The 15,149-nt window shown below is 36.8% G+C and overlaps 3 protein-coding genes across 6 annotated transcripts; 2 read left to right on the plus strand and 1 right to left on the minus strand.

Moving 5' to 3' along the window:
- Positions 1-161: 161 nt before the first annotated feature.
- Positions 162-3,051, plus strand: LOC110230981 (glutathione S-transferase T3). 4 transcript variants are annotated; one of them, XR_002334080.1, is made up of 3 exons: positions 162-457; positions 907-922; positions 2,775-3,051. XR_002334080.1 is itself a non-coding variant. In XM_021035428.1 (3 exons), exon 2 carries the CDS (start codon positions 1,576-1,578, stop codon positions 2,359-2,361), a length of 786 nt encoding a protein of 261 aa, XP_020891087.1. In that variant the 5' UTR covers positions 166-457; positions 907-1,575; the 3' UTR covers positions 2,362-2,651; positions 2,775-3,044. The 4 variants fall into 4 exon arrangements, 1 of the variants encoding a protein (XP_020891087.1); XR_002334079.1 differs by adding an exon at positions 2,533-2,651 and having other exon boundaries at positions 164-922; XM_021035428.1 differs by having other exon boundaries at positions 166-457; positions 907-2,651; positions 2,775-3,044.
- Positions 3,052-3,846: 795 nt separating this feature from the next.
- On the minus strand, positions 3,847-6,703 carry LOC110230714. The gene is made up of 10 exons (XM_021034291.1): positions 6,597-6,703; positions 6,308-6,511; positions 6,145-6,234; positions 5,952-6,058; positions 5,611-5,865; positions 5,473-5,511; positions 5,093-5,392; positions 4,456-5,019; positions 4,077-4,373; positions 3,847-3,997 (listed from the first exon to the last, which is right to left on the minus strand). The coding sequence occupies exons 5-9, from the start codon at positions 5,758-5,760 to the stop codon at positions 4,095-4,097; spliced, it is 1,332 nt and encodes a 443-aa protein (XP_020889950.1). The 5' UTR covers positions 5,761-5,865; positions 5,952-6,058; positions 6,145-6,234; positions 6,308-6,511; positions 6,597-6,703; the 3' UTR covers positions 3,847-3,997; positions 4,077-4,094.
- Positions 6,704-12,084: 5,381 nt separating this feature from the next.
- LOC9323036 (F-box protein At1g66490) lies at positions 12,085-15,137 on the plus strand. Its single transcript, XM_021034198.1, is given in 3 exon segments — positions 12,085-13,210; positions 13,212-13,284; positions 13,287-15,137. Coding segments are annotated over 3 exon segments (1,164 nt in total). The 5' UTR covers positions 12,085-13,018; the 3' UTR covers positions 14,186-15,137.
- The last annotated feature ends 12 nt before the right edge of the window (positions 15,138-15,149 follow it).

The raw sequence follows: 15,149 nt of genomic DNA on the forward strand, positions 1-15,149 counted from the left end.
ATATTGAGTATCTTAACAAAATCTTAGGATTAAATGTGATTAAAATTAATCAAACCCACAAACCAAAGCTAAGATGTATATCTAAAATAAGATGTTTTTCTTATGTTAAGATGTTGATACGTGTTGCATGCTGAATGGTTCAAAAACGAACAAAAGGGGAAAAAAAAATGTGGCCCGTGTTTTTGTTCTGTTTTCGTGATTTCTTCTCTCTCTCTATTTTCGCGAAACGCCGACGATTTCATCACTCCGACGGTTTTGATCCGTCGATTTCATCTCTTTCTCTCAGGAATCTCGTTTTTGATCTGCCTTCTTCACTCTCTGATGTTGTCTCCCTCTCTCTCTCTCTCTAATTCTCGAAGTTTCCACCAGGAAAATCTCAGCCGCTCGGCTTCATCCGTCGAATTGAATGGAGATTGCGTTTTTAATCCGTCTTTATCATCATCTGCTGGAGAAAATGGTAAGTAAAGCTATGATTTCTTTCTGATTTCACTTGTAGATCGTAAATTAGGGTTTAGGGTTGTGTCAGAAATTAGGCGTTTCACAATTGGGAATTAAGGGTAGCAAAATTAGTGTTCTCTGATGTTAACATGTCGTGTTTAAACCAAATTAGGGTTCGAGCATGACTCAGAAAGTTTTCAAAATAAATTAGGGTTCATATGATTTGAAAAGATTGGGAATTTTGAAATGATCCGTTTGTTTCCATTTAAAATCGCAAATAGTGTCGTTTTGAACCTTATAATTGATCCGTTTGTTTCCATTAACTTTGAATTTTGCGCTTTCATTCTGTTTCAAAATTGAATTTGATCCGTTTGTTTCTATTAAATTTGATGCATGGTGGCTCTGGTTATGATGCTTGGTGGCTCTGCGCATGATGCTTGGTGGCTCTGCGCATGATGCTTGGTTCAGCTGTGCTTCCAATCAGGTTAGCTTTTTTCTTTAATGAAATTGATTAACAAGTTTTGGTTTTGAGTGTCTACATCATACTTATTGTTGTCTTTGTGTTTACTCTCTCCTTGGTAGTTGGTATTGATTACTTGTTGTGTCACACTTAATCACCTAAGACTTATTGTCTAATTGATTTCTAATTGCTAGTTTTGTCACACTTATTGTCTTTGTGTTTACTCTCGCCTTGGTAGTTCTTCTCTTTTAATAAAAACCCAACCAGAAACACTTCTCTTTAATCTTGTCACATTTAAACACACACCCCTACTCTGTTTTAATTATGCCCTGCCTACTCAACAACAAATCTTTGTTATCAATGCCTTTAGTATCTTTGTTATCAATGTCTTTAGTTCTTTTGTTATCAATGCATATAGTCACTTAACACTTCACACACAACTAACACACCACGCCTTTCTCTTGTTATATATGAACCTCTTCATCTCTAACTTAACACATACCAAAAATACTTCCTTTTGTTCTATCCTGCTTCTTTCAACACTAACCAGAGAACTAGGCTATGGATCCATATCCATATAGTCAAACTTCAGGCTTTGTGAACCTCTTAACTAGTCAACAAGAGGTTCACTCTCAGGATCCCAATCCTTCTGAGTATGATCTTGTCTTTAGTACCCAATGTACTGCTCTCCAAGCCAAGCTGCACACACACCTAAGGTGAAAAGAGGGAGAAGGAAATGGTCTCCCACAGAAGACATGGTGCTCATCAGTGCTTGGCTCAACACAAGTAAGGATGCAGTGATAGGCAATGAACAAAAGGGTAATGCCTTTTGGTCACGTATTGCTGACTATTATGCTGCAAGTCCAAATCTCAAAGGTGTGGAAAGGAGGGAGACAGATCACATAAAGCAGAGGTGGGCTAAGATCAATGATGGTGTATGCAAATTTGTAGGGAGCTATGAGGCTGCATTAAAACAACAATCAAGTGGCCAGAATGATAATGATGTGATGAAACTGGCTCACCAAATCTTCACCAACGACTATGATGCAAAGTTCTCTCTTGAGCATGCTTGGAGAGAGCTTCGCCATGATCAGAAATGGTGTTCAGCCCCTTCTACTAAAGCCACTGGACAACCAAAAAGAAGAAAGACTCAGAAGTTTGCTCATTGCGGAAGTTCTCAGCCACTGTCCCATGGAGTAGAGGAAGCAATGCCTCGTCCTATTGGTGTTAAGGCTGCAAAGGCGAAAGCAAAAAAGACTGTTAGCAAGCCAAGGAGTGTGGAAGAGGAAGGGAAGGCTCTCACTGTTTTTCAGTCTATGTGGGAGATCAAGAAGCAGGATAATGAAATGAATGCGAAGTTAGTCCAGAATAAGATGCTGGACAGTCTCCTATCCAAAACAGAGCCACTTACTGAGATTGAAGAGGCTCTCAAGAACAAACTAATTAATGACTTTCTGTCATAAGTTATTGCTTTCTTTTGTTTCATGTTTCATAAGTTTGTCTGTTATTTGTTTCTGTTATTTGTTTCAATGTAATGCTTGAAATGTCAGTTTTTAAAATGAATGGTAACTTTGTGGTATGGTAATGGTAATGAGAATATGATGAATTTCTGTCAGTTTTTTTGTTTCTGTCAGTCTTTCTTTTTGATAGTTATGGTAATGAGAATTCATGAGCTGGTGACATTTGATGAATCAAGCAAAATAAGGGTTCTTGGAATTGGGATTGATTTTAGCAAAATTGAAGTCTCTTAACTGTAAGCATTTTTATCATTGTGTACCAGTGGAATATTCTTCTTACTTCACCATATGTCCCCAAGCTTTGACGCATAAAAGAAGTTGAGTATACTCCTTTTAACGTATTGTTCCAATTATTGCAGGCAAACATTTGGTTGTCACTTTCCGTGCCTATTCTAAGAAACAGATCTTCATGATACTGCAGGAAAGGCTTGTGGTAAGTCTACCTCAGCTTTTGATATAAGCTGCCTTTTATAAGAGAGGAATGTCTAATTAAGTTTTCATAGCAAAGCTACAATGAATGAATGCTTGTACATCTTCTATTTCTTTCTATGAATGCATAAATGCTTGTATATATGGTTTCTTGTAGTGAAAGACATCTAAATACAAAATTTGAATTTTTGTTTTCTTAAGAACCAATAGATTCTTAACCATTGGAGGACTTTTTTATTTAGATACTCTATATTTTTTCTTAGCTTAAAAATATGATAAATTTAATGTAAATAATTGATATGATCCAAGGTTGAACCAATTGGTTCTTAACGTGGTTACGTACTTACGTATTTGGTGATATTTAACTATATATTTAACTAAACGCGTTAATTATGTTATTCTGTTAATCACAAAATATTTAACATTTTTTTTTGTTAAGATCACAAAAATATTTAACTAAACACGTTACTTTGTACACCTAATAATTGTGACAACTCGTGCCAATACACTACAAGAAAAACGTTCATTGATAGCGCAAACCATATGCTATCTTACGTTATTGATAGCGAAATCATAAATGCTGTGACATCGGCAGCTATGGTAGGTGTTTCCCCTACGATAGCGTTATTTTGATATACTATGATAGTTTTAGATACAATAGCTTTATTTAACTGCTGTTATTTATTTTGATATAGCAGCTGAAATTTTTGTTAAAAAGTAACGACAATTCAAATTTTGTGCTATAATAGGTTCTTCTACGTTAGCAATTTGTTCTTGCTGTTTAATTTGTTTTCATAGCTTCATGTTTTGTGCTATAATATCTGATTTTCTACAATGACAGTGAAGAATTGCTATACTTAATTTAATTATGGCTTTTAATTTTGCTATTATATATATTTTCAGAGAGCTATATATTTTGATTCTATACCTGTTTTGCATAATATAAACATGAAAACATAAGTCTGAATATAAATTGTAACATAAGTCTGATTCCAATTCAAAAGTTAGAAAGTTATACAGAATCATTCAACATAACAAAAGTCTAAATCCAAAAGACATAACAAGTCTGATTCCAAAGTACATAACAGAAGCTGATTAGTCTAGTCTTAAACTAATTAAAACTACCTAATCTGGACCAAAGTTTCTTCATTCCCTGCAACAATCAACAAAGTCTCATATCAGTAGCAGATATAAAAGCAAAACACAAGCATCACAGTAATTACAAAACTTACCCCAGTTTCTTCATCTACTCAATAGATGACCAACTTATCCATTGGCCATGCAATAGATGAACCAAGTGAATCTCTCATATACTCGATTTCATCTGATGGCCTCCAAACTGCTGCATCATCTATCTTCACTACATCTACCCAAACTCTAGCTGCATTTGCCCCCAAGCGAACATGGTGTACCTTTTGGTCTGGGTCGATTGAATGCACACGTCCTTCACCAACCACCCGCCTCTTTCCACTAATATCCATTAACTTGCACTTCTGATTAGCCTTGATAACTTCAGCTCCAGTTTTACGCTGCCATATTACAATATAAACAGGTTTAATTCATGTATAATAATAACCAGAATCAGTAAGTAACAACATCTGCTAAATTTACCGGAGATCTTCGTAGAGGGGAGTGTGAAGCTAACTGACTTTTCTTTACAGGAGGCTTTGAACATGTTGCTGGAGACTTCTCAACAATAGATTTTGAAACTGTGGCTACGGATTTCGTTCCTTTTGTTGTGGCTACGGATTTTGATATCTCAACAGAAGACTTATAACCAGCTGCTGCATTTAGTGGACCTGATGATGGTGCTTTTCCTCCTGATGCTGCTGCCTTTTCTGTTGTTGTTTGATGAGTTGATGCAGAAGCCTGATGAAGTGGAGACTTCTGACATGTTGCATCTGCATGGTTTTCAAAGACAACTTTGTTGGCAGGCCAAGCTACAGAAGACTGTAAACAGTCCTCAAGGTACATGACATCAATCGTTGGCCTCCATATATATGTCTCAGGTTGAATCACTGCATCCACAAATATTTTCACTGCTGCTGGTCCGAGAGGAAGCCCATTAACTAATGCATTGGCATCTTGTGTCTGCCAACGTCCTTCTGCAACAACAACATCATATGAAGACAAATCCAGTAGCTTGCACTTGTTCACAGAATTAGGTCTTGATCCCTGTCAAACACATTCAACCAGTGTTAACATATACTTTCTATGTATGAGTATGAGAATGAGTGATAAAGTTTACCAGGGTTGCAATGTCTTCTGGTTGGAGCTCCTCTTCTAGATTAACACACAAACTAGATGGCCAGGCCACCATATGTCCAACAACTTTCTCAATGGTGCACATGTTAATCGCAGGTCTCCAAAGGAATGCTTCTGGTACAATAGCAGTGACAATCAAGACTTTAACATCCGTAAGGCCTAAGCGACTTTCATTAACTAATTCATCAGGATCAGAAGACATAATAAGCCCCTCAGCAACTTTTTCCTCAGAACCAGCCCAATCAATCAAGACACACTTTGGTTGTGATCTTTTATTCACACTCTGTAAAAGTAATTAGAAGAAAAATATATTAGATTATAAAGTAACAAAGAAATCAAAAACATTTGATATAAGTCACTTACTCTTGCAGCTGAGTTTTCACCAACCTCAGGTGATTGTCTCTGTTACATAAAAAACAAAGTCAAATACTATGAACTATTTGAGCTTCTTTATGTATAAATAGATAAGCTTCACAATGTATAAATAGATAAGTTTCTAACCTGATTCTTCATTTTCAGAATTACATCTTCTAACTCAGTGACCTTCTGCTGGAGCTGAATCTGATTCTCTTGCATTTGAGCCATACACTTGTGCTTCACTTGGAAACAAGCTAACTTGGTCTTATCCATATTTCTACCCATTGCCCTCATTCTACCAGGATTGTCAGGCCCTAACAGTTGGCTAAGTGAATCTTGTTGTGCTTCATTTGTTGCAGTCGATGGATCATCACTGTTAACAATCTCATTTGCCTTTTTCTGCAACTCATAAGATACAGATTCAATAGCAGATTAAGAACCAAATGCCAATATGCACATCATTAGAAGCAAAATTTTAAACTCACAATCTTTTCAGCAGCATTAGTGTTCACTGGTGTACCATCTTCTTGGTTCGTGATTTAACCCAAACCTTTAGCCTTGTCACTTCAGATGGGTCTGCACTACCAGTTTTCTAAACCAAACAAAAATCATTACATATTAATAAGTGTTTTAAAAAGAAGCTGAGCAATATAAACAACATAACTGTCATGTGATTACCATATCTTCTGCTAGTCTAACCATTCCCTTGCGACTACAAGTGTGAGGAATTTGTTTGCGCCTTCTTTCCTTGTAGCTATCGCTTACAACCTAACAGATGAATGTTAACTTGTAATATACTATATAGTACATAAACTTAATTATCCTGATTCCAGATGCATACCTTAAATTCTTGGCTAGTTTTGAGCTTCACAAATTTACGCCAATCGGTTGGAGAAACATTTTTAAGTCGCAGATTCATCCTCTGCTGGTTAGTCTTAGCTTCTCTGATGTTTGTAATTTGCTTTGATTTCCAGGACCTCCACAAACATCCCATCTGCTTAAGCACTGCAACCTTTTGGTACTCTTCATCTAGTTCAAACCTAGCCTGCACTCAATAGAAAAAACAGTAAATTTAATTACAATATCTGATAAAACGTAATGCAATACAAGAAAAATTAGAGAAATGATACCTGGACAGATTTCCAGAGAAGTGTCTTGATTTCTTCACCTATTTTTGTCCAACGATCAATTGTGATAGGAACATGTTCTCGGACCAATGCACCAACATATGATGACAGCTTAACTGACCTTTTACCAATAGGCTCTCCCATGATATTGTACTCTACTCTAACTCTGGTATTTGGATCCTTGGCTATGTCTTTCATCCTAGTTGGTCCTCGCTGTCTCTTACTCTTAGGTTCAATAGCAACCTCATGACCCTCAGAAAATTATATCTCTCCTTCAGGCTCTTCCACATCAGGTTCTTTATCACCCATTTGGACTTCTACTTGAACCTCAGCTGGTTCTTCATGTTGTGGTTCCAAATGATCTGGATCTTCAGCTTGAACTTCAGCTGGTTCTTCTTGTTGTGGTTCCATTGTACCCACATACTCTACCTCCTCATCCTTTTTTTTAGTGTTTCTTCCTCGCTTTTTCTTGCGTCCAGCCATTTTAAATCACCTAATAAAAATGAAAGAAGAAAGAGTTAGTAGATTAAAAAGAACTAAAAGCAGACATCAAAGCAAAACAAACATAATAACTATCAAACACACAATGGAAAAACAATTAAAAAAAAAAAGCAGACATCAGACTTGAGCTAAGGTAAAAAATCAGACATTTCACACATATATCCCTTCACAATCAGATCTCTCATTTTCAGCCTCATCCAAGTCAACATCAATGTCAACACTTGTTGGCAATGGCCTAATGTCTGCAACTGCATCTTGAAACTCTTTCTGACTGAATCTTCTCGAAGGACCTCTCATTGCAACATACCAAGTTGATGAGTCATCTTCCCTTAGGTAAAACACTTGCTTTGCTTGAGAGGCTAGTATGTATGGATCCCTTAAAAAGGAGACTTGACTATGATTCAGATTTACAAGTGTAAAACCATCCTCTTCCTTCACTCCATTGCCCTTTACTGCCCAGTTGCAGCGGAACAAAGGAACATAAAACACATTATAGTCTAACAAGATAATGTCAGTTATGCAACCATAATATGATACCAAATCAACCACTTGTGAGGTGTCCTTCGCACTAGACCTACAGACTGCAGTGGCCTCATAGTAAATACCACTATTCTGAGTTTTCTTATCAACTGATCTTGTGTGAAATCGTTGCCCATTCACTATGTAACCAGTATATGACCTAGCGCAGCTACGTGGACCATATGCCAACCATTTCAGTGTTTCTCCATGTCTGTTTGAATCAAGATGTATCTAACAAAAGTAAATAGAAAAGGTCAAGCACCTATATACATAAACTGAATTACATTAGGTGTTTATGTAAGAGATAACTAGCCTGTTCTTTAAGCCAAGAGGCAAAATTCTGAGTGTGCATACTCCATAACAGTGATGCATCACGTCTGCATCTTCCATTGGAATCTTGTAGATGCTGTAGGTGCTCACTGTTAAAAGAAAAAGTGAAAAAGAAATAATCAGACATTTATCCTAAATATAATTAATGAATGAACTAGCAAAATGTGGAACTTACTCTACATAAGGCTCCACGACAGCCATATTCTGGATGACAGCCATGTGGGCTATTTTTTTCTCCATTTCAGTAAGATTAAGTGAGATGCCTGCAGAGATTGGACGCCCCTCAAGTATAGTGTTGTTTTCATACTCAGTGTTTCTATCTACACTTTTCTTAACATTGGTTGTCTTCTTCAAAAATTCACTACAAAACTGGATGCATTCTTCAGCTAGATAACACTCAGCAATACACCCTTCAGGTCTTGCAGTGTTCCTCACAAAATCCTTCAGAACTTTCATATACCTTTCAAACGGGTACATCCATCTGAAATGAACTGGTCCACCTAACCGAGCTTCTCTGCCTAAATGTACTGTCAAGTGCACCATGATATCAAAGAAACTTGGCGGGAAGAATCTTTCAAACAAGCAAAGGGTTTCAACAATCTCAGCTTCCATTACCAAAAGCTGCTCCATATCAATTACTCGCTGACACAAGTGATTGAAAAATGTGCATAAGCGCACAATTGCTACCCTAGGACCTTTAGGTAACAACCCTCTAAGTGCAATCGGAAGAAGCTGTTGCATTAACACGTGATAATCGTGTGATTTCAGACCTGTGACCTTACAGTCATCTAATGAGACGCCTCTTGATATGTTTGAACAGTACCCATCTGGGCCTTTGAAGTCAAATAGCCGCTTACAGAAAATCTTCTTCTCTGTCTTGGACAGAGACCAAAGTGCTGCGGGAAGATATGTTCTTTTTCCTTTGATTTTAGGGTGCAAATCCTTTCTAATACCAAGCTCCTCCAGATCTTTGCGAGCATTTAGACCATCTTTGGATTTCCCACAATGCAACAATGTCGATACAATACTCGCAGCCACATTTCTCTCCACATGCATGACATCAAAGTTATGTCTAACCGGGAGTTCCTATAACCAGAATGCAAAAAACAACAAAACTGTTACACAAAGTTTACTTGTTTAAATCCAAGACTATACTAGAATAACATGAAAAAAGGACACACCTGCCAATAAGATAGCTTGAAAAAGATTGACCTTTTCTTCCATCTTGATAACTCCTCCTCATCTACTGTTACCTCTTCCTCTTCATCCTCCTCTGACTCACTAGATAGATCATCACTATCAGAACTTGATCCAGTACATTCAACACGTTTTCTCTTACTTGCATGTTGTTTCAAGTTCCCAAAGCTATTTTTAAAGTTTTTCAGGTTTTGATAAATCTCCTGGCCACTTAATATTCTCCTCTTCCTCCCATGTTCAGCTTTTCCATCAAACCATGACTTCTTCCCTCTAAAACTATGTGTTGGGGGCAGACCCTTTCTATGGCACATAAAGACATGTTTTCTGCTGAATTTCAACCACATGCTATCTGTATTTTTTCCACATAAAGGACAACCCATTTTACCCTTTACTTTGCAGCCAGCAAGATTCCCGTACGCGGGAAAATCACTAATTGTCCAAAGCAGCATTGCCTTAAGAGTAAATGTTGACTTACTAAAAGCATCATAAGTCAACTCCCCATTATCCCACAGATGGCATAGATCCTCTATAAGTGGTTCCAAGTAGACGTCAATACTATTACCGGGCTGTTGTGGACCAGGAATCAACAATGTCAACATGATGTTCTCCTTCTTCATGCATAAGTCTGGAGGCAAATTGTAGTTTACTAGCAAAACGGGCCAGCAACTATACCTGGTATTCTTCATGTTGAATGGATTAAATCCATCTGTGGAAAGTCCAAGCCTCAAGTTCCTTTCCTCGGCTGCAAATGAAGGGTATTTGGCATTCATCTGATCCCATGTTACTGAATCTACAGGGTGACGGAGTTTTCCATCGCTGCTTTTGTTGCTAAAATGCCACCTTAAATCTTTAGCCATTTCCTCAGACCTAAACATTCTCTTAAGGCGTGGAATTATCGGAAAGTACCGTAATACTTTCTGTGGGACACCTTTCTTTACTTCACCAGTGTGCAAGTTAGTCTTTCATCTTGAAGCATTGCATTTAGGACAATTCTCAAGCTTTTTGTACTTTTTTCTGAATAGGCAGCAGTCATTAACGCAAGCATGAATCTTTTGATAACCCATATCAAAAGATTTCAAAAACTTCTTCACCTCATACAATGATGTGTGTAGCACACACCCCTCTGGTAACATCTCCGGCAATGTCTCTAGAATATCATTGAAGCTCTTGTCAGACCATCCATTTTGTGTCTTAAGTCTAAACAAAGACACAATAGCTGACAGCTTGCTATGGTTCACACAACTTGGATATAAAGAAGTTTCAGCATCTACAAGCTTTGCAAGAAACTCATCTTCTTTCTTGTCATCACCCTCTGCAATCTCAGCCAAGTCAAGCTTTTCTGCAAACTCTTCATCCAAATACTCAGCAGCTTGATATAACTCAAATACCTCGTCATTCCAGTGACTTAGTTTGCTTTCACTTTCAGCCACTGCATTCAATTCTCCATGATGATACCAGTCACACCGCATCTTATAAGCTTCATCCATTCCCCTTGTTACAAGATGATCAACAACTACACTACCTAGGTGACGATCTATATTACGACAATCAATGCAAGGACATATAATCATATCAACGTCTCCCAAAGCTGCAGCCACAGCCCGTACAAACTTTGTAGCCCCTCTCTCATAAGCAGGATCAGCTCTTCATTGCAGAATAAAAGGGGAAAAAAAGAAGAAGTAAAGTCTCTGAAACCCCTACTGAAACCTAACCTATATAATTAAAGTCCTTACCTGCCAAGATGCACCCAATCCTTGTCCAACATTATATGTTGATACCGTAATATAAACCTTTAATACCATAAGCAATTAACTCAAAATATATTCAGACCAGTAAACAAATAACTCATACATATATAATATTCAATCAAAGCAATCTCAATAGTTCAATATCAGATTATATAAGTACACTAACTCAGCTATAGTAGCATATTTAAGACAAATTAAACTTAAAACAAAAAGCATGGTTATCAATCAAAAACCATATAAAAGAAACTAGAAACATGGTACTAACCTGTCCTCATATATAGTAACATAACCAACAAGACATCAACAGTAATGTACTAGATTAAGTGTTTTAAATCTCAATAATTTAATATCAGACAAGATAAGTGCAGTAACTCAACTTTAGTAGCATATTTAAAACAAATAAAACTGAAAACAAGAAACACTGTAATCAATCAAACTCATATGCTAGAAACAAGAAATACGGTACTAACCTGTCCTCATATATAGTAGCATACACAACAAGACATTCACAGTAATGTATTATAATCAAAAAAACATGGTAAACAATCAAACTCATGTAAGAGAAGATGGTACTAACCTGTCTTGTGATGATAAGAGCAAATGATAAGCTTCAAAGTCCCATTATTTCACTCAGCAAAACTTGCAAAACAAAATTATAGAGTGAGTATAAGGTTATGCAAGAAAGTGAATCACTAAAAGTTTGACTAAAAAAAATAACTTAATCGATCTAACAATAAAAACAAGATTCAGACAACAAACAAGGTAGAATACAAAAAAAAAATCTGAACTTTATACCTGATAAATTTGCCAATCAAACGAAAGAGATAAACACAATCTCAGTAAGAAACAAAACTGGAAAAAGGACAAATACTAGAGTAAGAAGATGGGACCAAACACAGAAAAATAGTATGAGTTTAGTGAACATGCAATTTAATCCTGTTACTGGTCCCCGCAATTCACTGCTCAGTTCTTGTTTCTTTTTCAAAGTACTAAAAAATCAGATACAAGTTATGATGTCAAAAGAAACACAAGTTATGATGTCTGAAGAAACACAAGTGAACATGCCAGTTATGATGTTTGGTTTTGTTTAGGGTAAACACAAGTAAGGCGGAATCCAACATAGCAAAAACAGATTATTAAGGTATTGAATTAACAATCAAGAGAATATATATGACAATATCAAAACACAATTTCATAGCAATTTTATACTCAATTTCTATCTGACAATAACGAAAAGAAGATCCGAATTACATAGCACATATCCAAGTTTTTAAAGAAATTTTGTTCAAATACGCCTAAATCAAACCACAAAAACAATAATGTTATGAAATCGTTCTGAAATCGCAAATAACAGAGGCATGCAAAACAAGAATCGATTAGACTTTAGCTAGATTTGGTGTACCTAGAACATCAGACTTGAGCTAGATTTGAAAGAAAGAAACCTAGAAGAAATACGAAAAAGAAGAAAAAATCAACTGAATAAAGGACATGCCTTCGATTTGAGCTCAAATCCGACAGATCTAAGGCGGAAATAGTGCCGGCGTCAGGTTCAGTTTCACGGCGACTTTCAACGGCGGCGACAGAGGGCTTAATCGGCGATTGGAAGAGTCAGATCGTCTTCAAAGAGAGTTAGGTTTGAGAGAGTTCTGTCTTAGGGTTTTCGAGAAAGAGGGAAGAGAAAACGCGTGTTTTGTGCTTAAGTGATTAAAGAATTTTGACTAAGTGTTTAGGGAATTTTGACCAAGTGTTTGGCGGAATTAGGGATTTTGGGTTCCCGCTCATTGAAATTCTATCTTAGCGTTTATGAAATGCTATCATATAACAACCATAATTACATAACATCTTCAACAGCAGTTTGGTAAACCGTGCTATTACGGTATGCTATCAATGTGGACTTTTTTTGTAGTGATATTTTCAAAACCCTTATTTAACCTAAAATAAGGAACCTTGAAAACCTAATCGTACCAGGATAAGGTTACAAGAGCATAAGTAAATTTGTTTGCACGAATATAAATCACCTCATCCTACCAAAGATACATATAGAACCAACAAATTTTTCTATATAATAAGCCAGAGATTAAACAACCAATTCTTAGAGCGTAGAAAGTTCTTTGTAACTTAATTGGAAGAATGACGACGACAATGTCTGATCTTCCGTTAGCTTTGGTAGAGGAGATACTCTCTAGGGTTCCATTAACATCACTAAGCTCAGTGCGGTCTACTTGTAAAACGTGGAACGATTTATCAAAAAATCATATTTTTGGCAAAACAAGGAAGCAGTCTCTAGGGTTCATGGTGATGGACTCTAGGGTTTATTCAATGGAAACTTGATCTCCAAAGACTCCGCAATAACGGCGACTTTGTGTATTCACCTATAAAGAGAGTTAGTATACTTAAACAACTCGAATAGTTCAAGTATTTCATTGGGACGGCTTATTGTTATGCGTCATCAGAGACAACAGGTGGCGGGTGGTGTGGAACCCTTATTTGGGGGAAACTAGGTTGATTAAACCCATAAACAAATTCCACAGATACAAAATATTGGACATGTTTGCTTTAGGATACGATAACAACAACAAGAACCGTAACCACAAAATCTTGAGGTTCTTGGATGTTTTTGAGTACTCAGATCTTCCTGTCTTTTTTGAAATCTACAATTTTAACTCTAATGCATGGAGGGTTCTTGATGTCTATCCCCACTGTGACATAAAAAGCGGTGTATCTTTGAAGGGAAATACTTACTTTTTTGCTCGAGAAAAAGTAAAAGGTTTGTCATCAGCTCCAAATGTTGAAGTTTTTTTACTATGTTTTGATTTTACTGCCGAGAGATTTGGACCGCGCCTTCCTCTGCCGTTGCACTCTTACGTTTGGCTTTCAGAACACGCGACTTTATCTTGTGTAAGAGATGAGCACCTCGCTGTCTTATTTCAACGGTACAATGCAATAATGGAGATATATATTACAACTAAGATTGAGCCGAATGTGGTATCTTGGAGCAATTTCTTGAAAGTGGATCTCACTACTTTTCCAGACAGGTTTTATGCTGAGAGCTTCTTCATTGACGAGGAGAAAAAAGTCATTGTGGTTTTCGATTCACTCGGTTCTAGATGGACCCAGACTTCTTTCTACCGAACAACTTACATCATTGGAGAAAGTGGATATTTCAAATCTGTGAAATTTGGAGAAACTCCGGACTGCTGTTCTGGACAAAATAACCCACTTCTGTTCTCATCTTATGTTCCAAGTTTAGTGAAACTACAAATCAACCAACGGGGCAAAAGGAAAGAAAGAGATTGATTATTAAGTAGTTTCATTTTGCTACACATTATTTGTTTCTTGTATCATCTCCTTTTGATCAAGATTACTTAAGTGTCAAATATTAACTTATGTTTTGCTATTTATCTAATATATAAAGAAGTCAGCTTTTGCATGTTTTACTTTTACCCTATTAGATCTTCGAATTTTGTACCCAACACAAACGTTCAGGTACCTGCATTTACGAATTTTCGCAGTTTGATGTGTTTGAATCATTTGAACAAGATTGCAATTGTGTCACAAGTTGTGGCTAAACCAATTGTTGTGGAATTTACTTACCGTTCTTAACAATGAGAAAGAGAAGCAATCTCCTCTTGGACTAAGCTTCGATAATCTATCGATGCTTAAAGTCCAACTGATAAGAAGAGAGTACACAAACCCTAATTCTTATCACCAAGAACAGAGCACATAACGCAGGATGATTCTCACAATGCTACTTTCTCTATTTTAAGCTGCTAAACAATGTTTTTGGCGTAAACAGAGCAACCCACAAGAAGAGGAGAAACAAGAACAACATGAGTGCCTGAGTATGAAGATCAGAAGAACTGCTCACTAGCTATGCGAAGATTTCTTGCGACCTGCAAAGGATTCGAAAGAGCCGAGGGTAATATCTGTTACAGTTTCATCGGTCACGAGGGCAATAGTCTGAATTGAGATTAAGAAAGGCCTACCAACTCTTTGACGTGGTAATGCATTTCGGTTTGACAAAAAAAACAACATAATTGTTGACATTTTTGTTGATCGATTTTTAGACTGATTTCTTGAAGATTCGGAGCACGGATACTTTGAAAAGAGTGGCACTTACACAGCAAAAAAGTAGCGAAAGAATACAAATGTAGGAGACATTTCCAGTTACATACTTAGCCTAACTTTTCGTTACATATTTTGAACTCAAAGATAAGGTTAGTTTTGTCATTTGAGTTTTGTCCAGCAAGGTTTAGGTGGG

This window comes from Arabidopsis lyrata (genome assembly GCF_000004255.2).
Source record: "Arabidopsis lyrata subsp. lyrata unplaced genomic scaffold ARALYscaffold_2, whole genome shotgun sequence".
NCBI classification, from domain to species: Eukaryota; Viridiplantae; Streptophyta; class Magnoliopsida; order Brassicales; family Brassicaceae; genus Arabidopsis; species Arabidopsis lyrata.

Bases quoted from the DNA above. Each gene is read 5' to 3' on its own strand.
- LOC110230981 (XM_021035428.1), top strand. From the start codon at position 1,576: ATGTACTGCTCTCCAAGCCAAGCTGCACACACACCTAAGGTGAAAAGA.
- LOC110230714 (XM_021034291.1), bottom strand. From the start codon at position 5,760: ATGAGGGCAATGGGTAGAAATATGGATAAGACCAAGTTAGCTTGTTTC. The intron at 5,512-5,610 runs GTTAGAAACTTA...TTTATGTAACAG, and splicing joins TTCTGAAAATGAAGAATCAG to AGACAATCACCTGAGGTTGG. The intron at 5,393-5,472 runs GTAAGTGACTTA...TTACTTTTACAG, and splicing joins GTGAAAACTCAGCTGCAAGA to AGTGTGAATAAAAGATCACA.